Raw genomic sequence first — 19,306 nt, forward strand, 5'->3', positions numbered from 1 at the left:
ATCATCTCGACCTCCACAATACAACAGATATTTCTCTCGTCTTTTTAATATTAACTCATTTGCAATTATTTATACACACATCAGTATGGAAACTATAATGATTTTATTTATAGACACATCAGTATAAGAAACTACAAGTGATTTTACAAAACAAAGGGTATAGAAATATAAGTCAAAAAACCCACTATTGTGGACAACTGTTTGGTATATAAGGGGTATATAACATGCAAAGCATACAATACACATACAACAGAAGTTTTCTATCATTTGCTTTTTCTAAGTTAAAAGAATATTCTGACTATAGCATCTATTAAAAAGTTGCTGAGAGTGAAAACCTACATTTAGATGCTTGGATCACAATTAACTTGGATAATATCAAGGTATACAAATAAAATTTACAAAGCATGTATTTGAAATAGATAAAAGAATGCAGTGTAGGCTCTGAAAGCCATTCATGCAGGACACAACTGAAGGAAGCTAAAATACATTGACTCTGAAATTCTAGATAATTGTTTACCTAAAGAATTAGATTGTTTACTCTCTTTCAAGACGAGATCAGGATAAAACATGCTATCTGTGTTATTTACATAAATGAGCTGCTGAAGCACTTGCTCATAAACAGAATCACAAATTTAATGCTTAGTATGCATGTACTGATGAACTCTTTCTTGATAATTGCTGTATTTTCTGATGACATTACTGCAACTTTGAATAGATCTGATATTCAGTAACAAATTGATGACAAATTTATCTGGAAAACACAATGAAACTGTTGAGCTTATCCTGTAAATTAATCTCATTAAGTTTTCACCCGAGAAAATTGCTGTTTCTTTTGGGAATTCTTTCTTTTTCCCAGTTTTTTATATTTTTTATGTCGCTTTGCTGCTTTTGAGAAATTATCATTCGCTTTTCCATTCTTTCCAGTTTGGTTTTTGGCAGGGTGATGATCATCTTCAAGATCTTTTTCACTATCATCTTCAAACTCTTCAAGTGCAGAATCATCTTCATCTGAAGAAAATTCTAGAGTTTCTACTATGTCATCCTCTCCAATTGCTATTGCATCATACATATGAGACTTGCGGGGCATTTTGGAGTCGGAAGCAATATCTCTGAGACAGATTTTTAACAAGAGAAATTTCAATATCTCAAAATCCATTTTGTTTCTCTTTAAGCAAATAATAATTGATATAGAAAAATCAGAAGGATAATGGATGAGTTCAAGTATTTCATGCAACAACTTGAACAATAAAATCAAGCTTACTTATTTGACTTCTTTTCAGGCAGCCAATTCTTGCTGAATACTCTAGATCCATCTTCAACGTCATCATGATCACTTTCATCAGTAGTTTTAGAAATATCCTTTGTTAAGTGTGTACTTTTGTCATCCACAACATTAACACTGTTGACAAAAGAAATTGCTTGTTAATGATTTGGAATTGATTCATGTAGATCTTACGTAAACAGTAACATAGAGAACAATGCAGCACACAATAACCTGACCAACCTGGATTCTCGCAGATTTGCTTTTCTTTGCTCTGACCTTCGTTGCAGAATTACAAGATATTGTGACAAGGGACTTGCACCAGCTTCCTTATCAGTCTACAAATATAAAGAATATTGAAAAGATTATGATATCAAGATTGAAACAAAGTGAGAAAACAACAACAACAACAACAAATGTACAAATTGTACAGTGTATGCTCATTTATTTGGGATAAAGTTCAAGTATTCATATTGATAAAAGAGGGGTGTTACATCAAACACAGTCCCTAAAGAAAGCAAAACTCAGGGAACTGGACTTCTGTTGAAATAGAAGTACATCATCACAAATATCTCTATTCCCATGCATGTTCTAGTTACATTAAAAAATGCTCATATATAGAGAGAAATAATACCATAGCAACATAAATCTTTTGGAAAGAAAAATTGGCAAACCAAAAGTTTAAGAATTTTTCAAAAAATTGGGATTTAATAGGGGAAAAATTGAAGTTTCAAAAAATGTACAAAAACTCAAAATATTTGCATTTTGGAAGATAGCTAGTATTTTTCATAAGAGAATAATTGCAAAGTGCACAGGAGACGAATCAAATTTGCACAAAGGCCATCTATTGATATAAGGTAAGTATTTTAAGATGTTCTTTCTAATTTTTAATGAACTTTTCCAAGTTTTTTCTTTTAAATTTCAATTTTCTTTTCTTAAAAAAAAGTTTCACGATTTTTCAAATACATTTTGGTGTTTGTTTTGAACTTTTATTAGTTTATACATATTCTAAGAATGCTCTTTTTTTAAAATTTAAAATTTTGTGAATTCTTATAACAACAATCTGAATGGAATGGCCACTAGTTCAAGTTTAGTGGACCTTGACACAAATAAACAATTTAAATATGATAAAGCATCTCCTCTATGGAAATATGTTTAATGCTTAACAACTTACAAGAGGTGGGGCTTTTATTTGGATTTGTAACCAATGCAGGGTCCAATTTAAGAGCTCATATAGTCGAGTGAAAGCCCGCTTATGTGATATAATTGGGCATGGAATAAGAAAATGTGAAGGGCAAAACAAGAAGAGGTTGCTAAAAGAGAAAACTATGGTATATAAAATTTTCTGATTGCACAAAGCTATTCAAATCCCTACAACCTGGAAGGATATGTGGCTCTAGTACTATTGGAAGGATATGTGTTGTCATTGATGCCAAACTTGTTTGACTTGCTTGTTCAGATGAAATCTGGACATGGTCTAGTACTGTACTGGACAATAGTTGATGAAAGTTGCAGATGTTCAGTAGCGTATATGGTCTGGTGATGTGTGCTCAGATGTTGTCATGTTGTTTGGAGAAGATGTTGTGCATACACGAGGTTTTTCCAGAAGGTTTCAGTAGAAGTCTCAAAATTGCAGGAAACAATATTTAATGTTCCAGTGGAAGAATGTTTTGCATCCTTCCCGATTATGAAGATCATGATGTGCAGATTTGGATATAATGTTTATGTTATGTGAATGATGTACCATCAGGTGTGCTGGTCCTTTGATTGCACAGATGATGAGGTTAGTTGTTGCTATTTTTGGCAGTAAGGTTGTCTGTCATAGTGGTCTGGAAATTACCAAGTGGCTTCCAGATATGAGGATTCAAGAGTTGTGGTTTGGCAGGCATGTTCTTTTGGTTTGCAGTATTCTGGTTCAACTTTCAAGTTTTGGTTTTGATCCGCAAGTTAGTTATGTTGGTATGTGCTCGGCATGCTCTATTGTGTTGAGTCTTAGTTGTTCCAGTTGATCTATCTTGTTTGCATTATGCTCCTTGGTCTGAATATACTTTGGAGGATGAGTGAGATTGTTGATATGGATCTCACCATGGTGTGGTGATCTGCACTTAGTAATTTGGATTGGAAGATGTTTTTGGGTCGATCGATTGATGTGTTTAATTATCTTTCTAAACGTTTCATTTGACGTTGATGTTGGAGATTGTGCTAGGGTGTGTGGTTCGCTGGTATCTACTTGAATGAATGTATGATGATGTGTTTGGGCCGATCGGTTGATGTGTTTCATTATCTTTCTAAACGTTTCATTTGGCGCTGATGTTGGAGATTGTGCTAGCATGTGTGTGTCGCCGGTATCTACTTGAATGAATGTATGATGATGTGTTTGGGTCCCCTTTATCTCCTAGAGAGGACCGGTGTGATTGTTTTAGGTCCGGATGATCCAATTTTTGTAATATTACTTATTGTCTTGACCCACCTAATTGAAGGTTTTGATGGACTTTGTATATAAGAATGTATGGTTGTATGTGTTGAGGTATTAAATGTGCGTGAATCATTGCGAAGTAGATGAGAATAATATTCAAGCAGATTTTTTGTTGGTGATGTGCGGAAGTCAGTAAGTGCCTTGATAGTAATATATACAAAGCAACAGTGATCAAAGACAATATTTGTGATCAAATTTGGTTGCCATGATATCATTCGCTTGACACCAAGATTCAAGGTCAATTTCATGTTCTAAAGATCCTACTCATTTCAATTTCAGCTATTTCTCTTGTCTGTCAGTGGACAATGAGTCTGTTGGTAGACTTTTGTATCTTGCCCTAAGATAGTGCATCTCAGTTCTTCAAGTCTCTTTGTATCTTGCCCTAAGGAAGTCCGCCTTAGCATTGCAAGTCCATTAGGTGCATACTGTAAAAGATGTTCAATTCTCAATTCAATGTGCAAGATATATTCTAGTTATTTTTCTTGATCTATGTTTTATCTATTTATATGATAAATCTGATTATCTTCTTTTGTATGGCAGGTGACAGGAGCATTTATTAATTTCTATATCCTTTCTCAGAAATGCCATTCGATATATATATAGCAAGCGGGGTGCGATCAAGCAATGCCTTGATCGGTCATGACCGATCAAGACATTACTTGATCATGCTCCTTTGCTAATTATATAACTAACAAACGGTGCATATTAATAACCAATGTCAACCGGTGCATGTTTATATTTTAACAACCGATAAATATCGGTGTATGCTTAACCTTAATCAACCGATAACTATCGGTGTTTGCACGATACTAACAGCCAATAGTTATCGGCATGTTAGCCTTAACAACCGATAACTATTGGTGTAGGCTTAACAACCGATAACTATCGGTAACCTTTATTATGCCACCCGATATGCAACCCGATATTAATCGGTGCCTTGATTAATCATTTATTTATTATCACTTATGTTAGTCGATATAAATCAGAGTGCAAGATTTAGAAATCGATGAACATAAACAAAAGATATAATATGATTATCAATGTTAAGGGTTTGATCGAACTAAATAGGTTATTTATATGCAAATGTAGAATGGCTGTCAAAGAGGAATTAATTGCTTGAAGGTTTTATCATAGTTATCGATATGATAAATGATTGAATGAGAGACTTCATTTATCTCTCATTCAATCATTTATTTTACCCAAGCTATCATGCATTAACACTCCCTCTTAGCTAGGTAAGATGAATGTAAACAATATATTCAAGCATACCACCTAATCATATGATATGAAGTATCACCTAAACACGTGATACAATTGTCCATCACGTCAATCTTGTGATGACAAGATATCACCTAAGCATGTGATATCAGTATTGCCTAAACACGCAATACTTAAGGATAATCATATGAGAAAGATTTAAATTCTCATCTTAGAAAATCATATCACCTAATCACATGATATGAAGTATCACCTAAACACGTGATACAAATGTCCATCACGTCAATCTTGTGATGGCAGGATATCACCTAAGCATGTGATATCAGTATTGCCTAAACACGCAATACTTAAGGATAATCATATGAGAAAGATTTAAATTCTCATCTTATCCAAGTTGTGGTATGTGCACAAAACACCTTACACAAATGTTTTACCACAACACAATCATGGTACATCCATGACACACCAGAGATCCAACATGATAACTGGTTTGGACATTATAAGATCATCACCTTATAATGTCTATAATACAAGTGTTCATTATCTTGAGAGATCGTCACCTCCTAGATATGAACCTAGGGAATAAAATCCAAAATGTCCTTTCATGATAAAGAAGTTTACACATTAAACATCTTATTGATATGCAAATACAGATTACAAAGAAAATTACCTTTCTATCATACCTAAACCTTTTCTGAAGTGATCAACCTTCACTCTGGAAAGAGGTTTGGTCAGAATATCTGTAGTTTGATCTCCAAGGGAAAATCCTCCTACTCGAGGGAGAAATACCCAGCATAAAATGTCTTCTTTATATATCAAATATGTCTAGCAATAATGCAAGATACAGGCCCAATATATGTTGCTTCACTCCTTGAAGCAAATTTCACAAGAACAAATCTGATTGGCCTTCACAGGATCGATCTACTCTAACTAATATATAAACTGCTCTTCACATAAATTGAATGGATCAGAGAATGAGTTTGCATCTTCTATATATATGAGGGAGGCACCCTTTCACCATATGTCTCTTCACAAGGGTGGCCACTACAACATCAACACTCCCTCTTAGCTAGGGAGGAATCTTTGTTAATAATATAGTCATGAAATGACATCCACCATGGCTACCCCTAGAGGGTGGAACATGATTCATCACAGTACTCAACATGATGACATCCATCATGGCTACTCCCATGTATGAGAATGCATATGAACACAAGTGCCCATCACGGAGTTGCTCAACGTGATGTTTTCATCTCATCATGACGTTCACCATGACTACTCCCAAAGGGTGGAACAAGGGCCTCCTCCTCAAACTTCTCCCTCACAGAGAAGAGTGTATTTAACAAGGGCTTGCTCCTCAAACTTCTCTCTCACAGAGAAGAATGCATTAAGCATATCTTCATGATGGTATGGCTCCCTCAGAACCTGATATCAACCTTCTGACCTCCTTGTCTAAGGTTGCTTCTGATGAAATGTAAGACTCCCTCTGAATCTGATATCAACCATCTAACCTCCTCTTCGAAGAACCAGATCGCAAGGACAAACTGTATGGGTCCTTCTTCTTCGATAAATACTTACCACCATTAACTTAGTCCTATGACTGCAAACATCGAGTTCTTTCTCCCTTGAATGAAATCTCTTATGCTTCTTGATCTGTCCTTTTTTTATCTCGAAAGATCACCTGCAAAACATGACTTATAGAACTCTGGCATGTACTTAGCAAATTCACCACCAGTAGCATAAACAAGAGCCCCTATGGTCAACATTGCTTCCTTATGGACTGTTGCACTTCTGCAGGCAAACACTTGTTTATAGAATGGAAATGTGAAATCTTAGAATCTCCACTAAAGTCCCCTCCATATTCTTCCTGAATGCTTCATCACAAATAGTACTTCAAAACTCTATAGCCTAAAGAGCAACAAGCTCTTCATCACTTTTAACTGCTTTTGTTGTGATTCTAAAGATGTCTTGCATGTAAGGGGCAAGTTTCTCATAGTACGCTGAAGAAATTGAACCAAGATATTCAAATGCAGCTTGTCGTGTGTGGACACCTACTGACAATGTTGATTCACAAATAACACGCATAATGTAATTGCATGAATTAATAACTACATATGAAATTCATGACCATTAATCAAACCTGGATTACTTATCTCTTTGTTTATTAGTCTTCCTCGCAATCCAACAATTGTTCATTCCTGATTCTTTGCACTTGAAGATTTAGATCGCATTTGATGGTTGCTCTTTGATACACATACTTTTAGTTGTTGTGTTCATCTGACATAACCAGGATCTGTGAGATGATGAGCCCATATTCACAGGACACTCAGTAGTATCAATGTGGCATCGATCTTCCTCAATAATCTTCCCAGCCATGCATTCAAATGAAGACCCTTCTCTGCAAATTTGTACATGCTATGAAAGAGAGCATCGAATTGGTTTTGTCTACAGTAAGACTGTCGCTTCTCATGTCACTCTCTGACTGGCAAATATATGAGTATTGTTTCCAATGTTGTGGCGCTAGCGCCAAACAACATTAAAAATAAACCTTAATGCCCAATTCAATAGATGGAACTTATCTTGATAGATTTCTTGTTTTGACAATGGATTTATGCTGATCATAAATCTTCCATAAAACTGATTACTATCTCTTTACAATCTGCTATAGAACTTCTTACAGTCTCCTCATAAGTTTGTCATAGAATTCTTCACCATCTCTTCACCTAATCCGTTCATACAATCCTTCATGAATCTGCGAAAAATCTTTGTACATTCCTATTCATTGGACCTGCGGTTCTGATCCCCTTTATTAATGTATGATTGTTCTTAATGAATGGTTCACTGCCTTTCATTATATAATTGCTTTGTATTAATTATTACTGTTATTAATTACAACACTTCTATTAATCGTTGAACTCAATATATGTGCATGGGCCCTTATTATATTCGCAATTGCTATCTTCCTTTTATGAGAAGTCCTTCTTTAGTCTTCCGCAGGTCACATATGATAACAATTCATTATTGTGTCTGATCATTCTTTAAAATATGCAAATAATGGTGTTGAATCCTGATTGTTATATCTAATCTGGGCAACCCTGAACGTGCCAAAAGTAGATGCACTACTGGAGTCCTCATCGATGTTGACTGCAATCATCTCGTGGCCAATAGTTGATATTAGTTTGATCGCTTCCCTCAACCGGACTTAGCTGATAATGAATATATCGATTACAAATTTCCTTATTCGTTCTATCTAAGTATGGTTTATACGTACAGATTACACCATACTAGACTAATCGTTATAATTCCATTAGTTTCTTTGCTTTTATCGATCCTTCATATGCATTGATCAAATATCTTGACCGTTTCCAAGCAAAGGCATAAACACTTGTATCTTCGTTTGGTATTCATATATGATTGATATGCTTAGATGATCATTGGCTGTTCATAAATCGAGACTCGGTCTCTTAAGTCACTGTTTATACATTAGTTGACCCATTGCTTCTCTTCGCTGCATAATCTCTTTTCCCTTTATCAGATAAAATAGTTGGCACTTATCTTATTCTTCCTCATAAGATCGCATGCATTTCCCCGTCTATTCCGCTATTTCCAGTGCCGTAAAAAATGAACTTCCTTCCCTGGTGATTCCACAAAGAACTTGGCTCTTAATGTGCAAGCTACAGTTGATTCCCTGAGAGTAGAGTCGATCTCCCTTAATATCCAGATTGCATTTAAAATAGGCAATCGGGATATCCAAATCACCACGCTCAGAGAAGTTCTGACCTAGACAAGGAGTTGTCTAATTGCTTCAACAAATCTGATAGGATTTTCAAATCTGATGGCGCTACCCATTAGAAGAATTTTGATGTTGAATATATGCTTGTTTGAATTTTCCACAAAATTGAACAGCCTCAGGTTCGATTTAACCTGGCTCTGATACCAAGTAAAAGATGTTCAATTCTCAATTCAATGTGCAAGATATATTCTAGTTATTTTTCTTGATCTATGTATTATCTATTTATATGATAAATCTGATTATCTTCTTTTGTATGGCAGGTGAGAGGAGCATTTATTAATTTCTATATCCTTTCTCACAAATGCCATTCGATATATATATAGCAAGCGGGGTACGATAAAGCAATGCCTTGATCGGTCATGACCGATCAAGACATTACTTGATCGTGCTCCTTTGCTAATTATATAACAAACAAACGGTGCATATTAATAACCAATGTCAACCGGTGCATGTTTATATTTTAACAACTGATAAATATCGATGTATGCTTAACCTTAATCAACAGATAACTATCGGTGTTTGCACAATACTAACAGCCGATAGTTATCGGCATGTTAGCCTTAACAACCAATAACTATCGGTGTAGGCTTAACAACCGATAACTATCGGTAACCTTTATTATGCCACCCGATATCAACCCGATATTAATCGGTGCCTTGATTAATCATTTATTTATTATCACTTATGTTAGTCGATATAAATCGGAGTGCAAGATTTAGAAATCGATGAACATAAACAAAAGATATAATATGATTATCAATGTTAAGGGTTTGATCGAACTGAATAGGTTATTTATATGCAAATGTAGAATGGCTATCAAAGAGGAATTAATTGCTTGAAGGTTTTATCATAGTTATCACTATGATAAATGATTGAATGAGAGACTTCATTTATCTCTCATTCAATCATTTATCTTACCGAAGCTATCATGCATTAACACATACTGCTCCTTAGCAGTGAGCCTAAAACCTTGTAATCAGCTTTATTATATTGTGAGTGTGATTCTCACAGTAGTTTTTTCCTTTGTAAGGTTTTCCATGTAAATCTGGTGTTCATGTGCTTTGCAATTACAGTACAGGGTCAACAGTTATATAGCTCTGAAAAAAATTGATCAGGACTGATTCACCCCCCCCACACCCTCAGTCCTGCGGTGTGTTCAACAGATAACACCGTAATGTGCTGGCCTAATATGATTACGCTCGTGCAATTATTTGATAAGATACCAGCAAAATTCTTTCTCCAAAATGAATATAATTACCATTTGATCTTAAGCCTTATTTAACCACAAATCAAATTTGAGAATTAGTATTATGAAGGTAATATTTTCTCACTTTTTATAAATTTTGGGCTTGCTTGAGGATTTTATGATTCCCCGTATTTCATATTTAGTCAAATTAGGTTCATGATTGAATCAAATTCATATTTGATAAGAATCCTTATTTTTTGATATCAAAAAGGGTTGATTTAAGTTTTATTATTTTACATTTCAGATTTTTGTTGTGGGCTATTATTGTGTGTGATAGAAAGCTGATTTATACTAAAAATAACTAAATTGCTAACATGGCCAAACATAGCCCCTAGACTTGCCTTACTGCCACCCATAGAAATGAAACTTGGACTCGGCGCGGACTCAGCAAGGCTGACCCGACTCGGGACTCAGCAAAAAAATTGGCAAGATTCGGCACGACTCGGCAAAAACTCAGCAGGGCAAGGCAAAAAACCAGTTTCTAGTGAGTCTTGCGAATATGTTGGCTTACAAACCAAGAATGGACTTTATTCCTTCTTAGCTTGTGTTGTTGTGAACTGTTCACAAACAATTCAGAGTACTAATATCTTCAGTATTAACCTATTTTAACATATGAGAAGCAAATCAATACATTTGATATCAAATAATAATCAAAGAACATAAATACACAGCTTACAATTTGTACATTGCATGTGTTATTTATTTTCAAAAACTGCAATGCTACATATGCTTATTTTAGTTTTATGTGATGTCCCCATCCTTGACATCACACCACTAATATTACACATGATTCTTCAATTTTGTGAAGTCTCTAAAAGAGACAAAATTATGCCCGTTTCAGGTAACAAGACCACCTTCACAGAAGAAGAATTGGATCAGGAAGATATCAGAAAACCAAACCATCATTGGCATGAACATCCTATCCAAGACATTATGAAGCAATAAGTATTCTTTACGTAGAACATATCCATATATACAAAACCAGCATAGATTATCACATTCAGATCACCAAAGATATAAATGATCCTTCAATATTGGTAGAACAATATCTATCATATCCATATCTAAGTTGCTTATGCTGATAATCGATATTCCTTGATCAATATCAGTTAATGATGAAAATCGTTATGAATCAAGAGATGGTGATTAGCATTGTTAAGGGATGATCATTGATGATCAGAATATAGAACTGTGGAATGTCTCAATATCCTTCGACTATCAAGAAATATCGATGCTTGCAAACATATCAATTTTATTATTATCAACGAACCTTCAGCCAGATCAGGATGAGCATCCTTATAAAAGTATGAATAGGCAGATCATCACATTAATCATTGTCATCAAACATTCTCTAATTTGAGTGATAACAACAATTACGAATGGAATGGTTTAACTAACCAACTTTATTGATGTTAACCTTGTTATGAAAAGGCATGGATTGAATAATCAAACGCCATCGGTTATGCTTTATTGATATGAAGGGGCACGATTAGAGTAACGATTATTAAGAGACAAGAGTCATGTCTCTTAAGACACCTTTCCCATCGTATAAGGAGTCAATCAAATTCATTTGCAGAGGATATCGATTGTCTTTTACTTTTCATATATACCCATTATTGGATCACTGTATCGAGCAGTAGCCTTCATAATGCAAATCAGGCCACACAAGCTTGCAAAACTCAGCGAGCAATTCAAAAACTCGCGAGTAATCGCGATCCATAATGCCGCGCGAGTTAATCGCGGAAATACTCGAGGCGATTTTTTTATATACTCGCCGCGATTTTTTTGGCAAATAATCGCCGTTAATGGCCAAAACCCGCCCGAAACGCGGCACAAAATGCGAGAAAAACGCGACTTAAGTCGCAGGCAAAAAAAAAAACCGAAGTCTTTATTCCATTTCGCGGCTCACGCGACTCCGGAAGGCAAAAAACGCCACGCGATTTGCATAGGGTTTGCATTTGCACGCACGACCAGGTATCTTTTTGTATTGTTTTATTTCGAATACACAGTCATTTTGACTGTGTAATACACAGTCATTTGAAATGACTGTGTATTACACAGTCAAAATGACTGTATTGTTTGCATTTGCACGCACGACCAGGTATCTTTTTGTATTGTTTTATTTCGAATACACAGTCATTTTGACTGTGTAATACACAATCATTTGAAATGACTGTGTATTACACAGTCAAAATGACTGTATTGTTTGCATTTGCACGCACGACCAGGTATCTTTTTGTATTGTTTTATTTCGAATGACTAAGACTGTGTAATACACAGTCATTTGAAAATGACTGTGTATTACACAGTCTTAGTCATTTCAAATGACTGTGTATTACACAGTCACAGTCATTTCAAATGACTGTGTAATACACAATCATTAGTAATTACAATTTACAGTCATTTCAAATGACTGTGTATTACACAGTCATCAGTCATTTGAAATGACTGTGTAATACACAGTCATTTGAAAATGACTGTGTATTACACAGTCACAGTCATTTCAAATGACTGTGTAATACACAGTCATTTCAAAATGACTGTGTATTACACAGTCACAGTCATTTCAAATGACTGTGTAATACACAGTCATTTCAAATTTTCAAATGACTGTGTATTACACAGTCATCATTACACAATCACAGTCATTTCAATTTTCAAATGACTGTGTAATACACAGTCATTTCAAATTTTCAAATGACTGTGTATTACACAGTCATCATTACACAGTCACAGTCATTTCAAATGACTGTGTAATACACATTCATTTTCAAATGACTGTGTATTACACAGTCATCAGTCATTTGAAATGACTGTGTAATACACAGTCATTACAGTCATTTCAAATGAGAAATGACTGTGTATTACACAGTCATTTTCAAATGACTGTGTAATACACAGTCATTACAGTCATTTCAAAATTTCAAATGACTGATGACTGTGTAATACACAGTCATTTTCAAATGACTGATGACTGTGTAATACACAGTCAATTGTGAAATACTCATAGTCATTTGAAATGACTGTCAACTGTGTAATGTCAATGTGTATTAAAGTATTTCATTTAAATTTAAATTTGAAGTTAAAAACTTAAAAAAATACACAACCAATTAAAAATTTTAATTTTAGAGAGTCATCTATTAATAGATGACTGTAAATAAAATACAGTTATACAGTCATTGTAATTTTTGGATGTTTGTGATTTTTTTTGGTAACAATGTTATTTATCTCTAAATGTTGCCTCTCTTTTGCTAGGTTCTTTTCCACATCTTTTTGAAAGAAAATGGATTCAGCTTCTACAGTTAAAGTTGGTCGCAAAAAGAGAGACCCTTGTTGGAAACATGGGAGACCAGGTCCAAAACGAGGAGATGTTTTTTGCAACCATTGCAAAAAAATTGTAAAAGGTGGCATTAATAGGTTCAAATATCACCTTGCAAAAATTCAATGCCGAGATACCACAAGCTGTACGGAATGTACTGAAGAGGCTACGAGAGATGCAATAGCAACGCTTGAAGCATATGATCAAAGGAAGGCAACAAAAAAGAGAACAGCAGAGGCAATGGCAGCCCCAAGGGCAGATTTGAGTTCCATGGGGTCACATACAGATGTGGGGACATCTGGTTCTTCCCTTGGGCCACGGATACGAGCAAAGGGAACTTTGGACAGCAACATGGAAAACTTCTTTATTCCACGTAACACTCCTGGTGCACAACCTGGATTGCTTGGCACTGCATGGAATAAAGAGGCTCACCAACAAGCCAAGGTGGCGTGTGCTAGATTTTTTATCTACAACGATGTTCCGTTCAATGCTATTTCTAGTCCATCTTGGGACCAATTGGTCACCGCGTTGACTGTGGCAGGTAAGGGGTTCAAATCCCCAAGCCGTTACGAGGTAAGTGGACCGTTATTGCAGGATGAGGTCCAAAACACTCATGCATTAGTGGAAGAGCAAAGGACTATTTGGGAAAAGAATGGCTGCACCATTCTTTCTGATGGATGGACAGATGGTAGGAACAGGACACTCATCAACTTTCTAGTTGCTTCAGGAGGACAGTTAGTATTTTTAAAATCAATTGATGCCTCCAATGAAGTGAAGAATGCGGAGACCTTGTGCAACATGTTGGATGAAGTGGTGATAGATGTGGGAGTGCAGAATGTCATCCAAGTTGTGACTGATAATGCAGCTGCATATGTGGCAGCCGGCAAACTTCTAATGGCTAGACATCCGACATTATTTTGGAGCCCTTGTGCTGCCCATTGTCTTGACTTGCTCCTTGAGGACATAGGGAAACTAAGTTGGGTAAAGAAAGTGGTTGAAGATGGAAGGAATATCACCAAATACATCTACAATCACACATGGGTCCTGAATCTTATGAGAGAGCACACTGAAGGTAAGGATCTTGTGCGGTCGGGGGTTACACGCTTTGCTACCAATTTCCTCACCTTGCAGAGCATACTTGCTACATTGCCCAACCTGAAGCGGATGTTCGTGAGTGAAAGATGGTTGGGGAGTCCTTATGCTACAAAGCCTGAAGCAGAGAAGGTTGTGATTGCCATTTTTGATACTAATTTTGCCAAGATAGTGGAGGAGATCATCAATGTAAGTTTTGAAACTTTAATTGATGATTTATTATTTAATTTTCTAATATTTCAATCTGCTGATTTTGTTAGATTTTTTATATCTAGGTGTCGGAACCGTTGGTGAGGGTGCTACGAATGGTGGATGGGGATCATAACTCCATGGGGTATCTATATGAGGCCATGGATAAGGCCAAAGAGGCGATTCAACACTTGTATGGGTCAAACAAGACCAAGTATGAACCCATATGGCGCATAATTGATCGGAGGTGGAACCATCAACTCCACCAACATATTCATGCTGCTGCCTACTTCTTGAATCCCAAGTTTTTTTACTCTCCGAGTTTCAGAGCAGATGCAGAGGTTAGAATTGGCCTTGACACATGCATTCGGAGATTAGTTGATGATGAGATCCTTCGAGACCTGATACTTGATGAGTTGCAGAGTTATAAGAAGGCCTTAGGGGAATTGTTTTCTTCACTTGATTGCAAACGTAGGAGAGCCACCTTACGACCAGGTAAAAAAAAGCATATGTTTAATTTTTACCATTTATTTCTCTCTTTAAGATTATTGAAATCTTTACAAGTTATAAATCACATTTTGTATCCTTGCAGATTTGTGGTGGGAAGATTATGGTGCCACAACGCCTAATCTTCAAAAGCTTGCCATCCGCATATTATCACAGCCTTGTAGTGCTTCTGGTTGTGAGCGCAACTGGAGTGTTTTTGAGAACATCCACACAAAAAAGCGCAATAGGTTGACTCAACAACGCTTGAATGATCTTGTCTATGTGCGGTACAACATTCGATTACATGAGAAGAAGGTGCTAGGGCAAGATTCACATGAAGCACTTGACTTGGATGACATTGATCCATATGCAGCAGAATGGGTTGCTTCTCCTGATGATGTTGATAATGATTTGGATCCATTCCTTACTAATGAGCAGCTGAGTGAGTTGGAGAGGGCAGGAGAGGAATGGGATGCGGAAGTGGCAGCACGTGAGGAGGAGCAGGAGGTTGATCATGCAGCAGAGGCACCTGTTAGTGTTGAGGATGTTGCCACTACTTCAGCACCACCCACCCAGCGGCCACAATCTGTTTTGAGCTTTAGTCGTAGACGCAATTTATGATTTCTTATTTTCATTGATACCAAACTTTGAACTTGATATGTAATTAGAATTTCAAAGGTTCTTGTTTTGTGGTCTATGACTCTATAACTCTATGAGACTGTCACTATGATACGTTGATATGTATTGAACTCTTATACATATGTTGCACTTGGTTTTTGGTTTATGCTATGATACTTGCATTTGTTGCTATGTATTACCAAAAAAATTTGATTTATATATCATGGAAATCATATATGTTATACAAATTTGGTGTAAATGTGTGTTTTTGAATTATATATAAAAAAAAAATGTATTTTCAAATGTTCGATAAAGTTGCCGAGTTTTGCCGAGTTTTTTGCCGAGTTTTGGCGAGTCCCGAGTTTTTAAAATTTTTTGGCCTTGCCGAGTTATTGCAAAATCCAAGTTTTTCATCTATGAGGCCACATACATCCAAAGATTGAAATCAGGAACAGCTCCATAACCTTTGCATATTTTCATAGCAAAATCTGAAACAGAAATCTATATCGCCATAGGCACTATCTATCTCATTATATATAGCAATAACATCTATCTCATTGTATATCATTTCACTGCAGTATACTTAATCATGTAAATCAGAGACAGCCAGTGACATTGTTAGCTGTCATAATTATATACATTTGTCTTCATAAAATTCATCTCATAGATTCATTGCAAAAATCAGACATTGTCATTTAAGAATTATCAGTAAGTGTCTAGAAGGGGCATTACGTTTTAGTTTCACATATTTTGAATTGTATCATGTAAAAATAGTCCCTTTTTATATTTATGACCCCATCCCCAAAAAATGGCTTCTCAGCACTGCCATTCCTAAAACAAGTCTCATGTCTCTTACCATCCCCGTGCTAGAAACCCATTGAATGTAGAATCTAACATTTGACATTGAACTTAAACTTTGGGTACCAAGATGTGTTTTGCCATTCCAGCTGATTTTTTTTGCACTTTGGAATAGTATCAAAAATCAACACCCTCAGATCTACAAAAAAGTTTATTTTCTCCTTGCTATGGTGCAGAAATTTTGACATGAGCTTCCCTCTTGCTGTAGTTTTAAAGTGTGTAATTCAAGGATGAATTGAATGATTTTTTTCTGTTTTCTTTGGTTGATATTGATCAATGATCGTGTATAACAAAGGTGGTGTTTAGCTGTTACTAATTTAATTTTGTCTGTCCATCAAGATCAATGGCAGATGGCTATAGTTCCATGCATTGCAAGTGTAGAAATTTATCGAATTCCTGTAAGTTAACGCAGTCTATCTATGCTTCAGGTTTGAGGCCTTTTGCACAAGGGAAGGCATATTTATTATTTATAAATCTAATTCAATGTTGTTAATTATTCACCCTATCATTTAAAAAGTTGTGTACTATCAAATGTGCCCTTAGATCTATATAATATTTATCACCCATATTCATTTCTAATTTTCTACTAATTTGTTTGATATTCTTTTTGTATTTATCATAAAAATGTAGCATTCTCCACATTTTTTGTGCATGTCTACTAGGTACATTGTAACCATAACATGTAGATTTGTAGCTACCTATGTATTTTGAACTCCTTCAATCTCAATTTTTGTCAACCAAAAATTTGAAGGGACTTGAAGGGTAATTTGCAGTGTTCCACGAAAACGCATTTTCCCTCCTTCATACCCATGTTTCCAAGACAGGGACGTTTCCAGGACAAGGAGATGGGGACGTGGCGTCTCCCGCCGTCTTGCCATCGCCACTGATGCTTCGCCGAAGACGGGGAAACATCTCCGCGTCTCCAAGGATTCTTGGAGATGCTGAGATGTCTCCCAAGGGATGTCTCCATGTCTCCTTGGGAGACATCTAGGTGTCTCCAAGAATCCTTGGGAGACGCCCAAAGGTTTCTCATGGGATGGGGAGACATCCAGAAGTCTCTCGTCACCCAACACAAAAAAACATTGTTTTTTTTTATTTTTTAAAATAATGAGCTATTTTTGGGGGTTGGGGGGTAGCCCTAATTTGACGTGGGCCCCACCCCTTCCCCCAATACAACATAAAACAGTCTGATTGAAGGAGTGAAAAGAGTGAGTGCAAGTGTGAGAGGAGTGAGAAGGAGCAAGAAGAGGAGGAAGAGGATTCTACAGCGTTTTGGAGAGATTTTTTAAGCACAAGGCAGTTTTTCTTGTTTTTTGTTTGTTTTATTTTCTAATTTTCAATTCTTTGTTTGTTTGAACTTTTTTTTTTATTCATTTCAAAATCAGATTTGATGTTGAATCTTGAGGGAATCATTCATCATTTTGCCCTCAAGATTCAACATCAAATTTTAAATAATATAAAATTATAAATTTTGTTTTCAAATTTGAAATTTCAAATTTATATTTCAATTTGTTACTAGGCTGAATTAATTTTTATTTTTATTTTGTGAAATGCACTGTCATTATCACAATGAGCTCCCATGACATGAGTGAGGATGAGATGGAAATCCATTCTCATAGTGAAAATGATTCAGATTTTGAACCTGATGCTAAGGGGGGTGACCATGGGGCTGATCCTAGAGCCCAATCTAATTCCATGGTGAGTGCAGCAGCTAGTATAGGTTGCCCTTCAGAGTTGTTGGCACAGCATGCTATCGGTGCTTATGATCCTAAATCTCCTCTAAGACAGTTTGCTTCAAGAATACAAGGCAAATCACGTACCAGAGGGGAAAGCGGAAGTGGCAGTGCAAAATTTGTGGGGTTGCATGGTTTGGTAGCATCACTAGAGTGAATGCACACTTCCTTTTTTCGAAAGGAAAAGGTGTGGATCCATGTAAGTTTTTGGCAGAACCTAAAAATATAGAGTACAAAATTGAGATGAACAAGCTTTGGGGCATTCCAGATGATATAGAAGTTTCAATCCCTACTACTTTATCTGCTAGGGCAGCCCTTTAGCAGAGCCAACAAGTGCAACATACTTCTCCTCATACATCGCAAACGAGAGGAATGATGTCTAGACCTTCACCCAGTTCCACTTCTAGTGCCATGCCCCAATCACAAGAGGCTAAGGGGACAAGGAAATGCAAGATGCAAAGTAACTACAAGTTAAACAGATAACACTGAGAGGGGGGGGTGAATCAGTGTTATGACTTTTTAAAACTTGCAGCAAACTCAGAAATTATCAAACATGAAGATATGAAGATAACAACACAGCACACAACAAGAACACGAAATATATCACATGGAAAACCCTTTCCGGTAAAAAACCACGGTTCAAAGTTTCTTCTATTTCAAAAAGGACACCAACCTAGATTACAAACTGAGCACCAACTCAGTGAAAATGAGACATCAATCTCAGATTAACTGAAGTCCTTGAGACAAAGGCTCCAACCTCTATGAGAGCTCCAACTCTCATAAACTGATGAACATATATAAGGAACAAATTTTGACCCACACTTGAAGGATAAGCACCAAATTCTTTTCAGATCTTCAAGAACAGTACTAATTTCCGAGAAACCATTCACCTCTATCAATGACAGCAAGCCCAGATAATGTTTAGTTGACACATCTGAACATTTTTAGTACTCAGCTCACAGTCCAAAAAGGACACAGAAAAATGAGTATAATATATATATATATATATATCAACCT

General features: G+C 36.1%; 1 protein-coding gene across 4 annotated transcripts in view; it reads right to left on the minus strand.

Moving 5' to 3' along the window:
- Positions 1-383: 383 nt before the first annotated feature.
- The window catches only part of LOC131041127 (nucleolar complex-associated protein 2), an 80,569-nt gene continuing 61,646 nt past the window's right edge, over positions 384-19,306 (minus strand). For all 4 annotated transcript variants that reach the window (XM_057974105.2, XM_057974106.2, XM_057974104.2 and 1 more), the window contains 3 exons: positions 1,505-1,599; positions 1,262-1,399; positions 384-1,109 (listed from right to left, as the gene is read on the minus strand). In XM_057974105.2, the coding sequence (XP_057830088.2) occupies positions 800-1,109; positions 1,262-1,399; positions 1,505-1,599 (543 nt within the window). In that variant the 3' untranslated portion in view covers positions 384-799. The remainder of the gene's footprint in view (positions 1,110-1,261; positions 1,400-1,504; positions 1,600-19,306) is intronic.

The sequence above is a fragment of the Cryptomeria japonica genome, chromosome 5 (assembly GCF_030272615.1).
Source record: "Cryptomeria japonica chromosome 5, Sugi_1.0, whole genome shotgun sequence".
Classification (NCBI taxonomy): domain Eukaryota; kingdom Viridiplantae; phylum Streptophyta; class Pinopsida; order Cupressales; family Cupressaceae; genus Cryptomeria; species Cryptomeria japonica.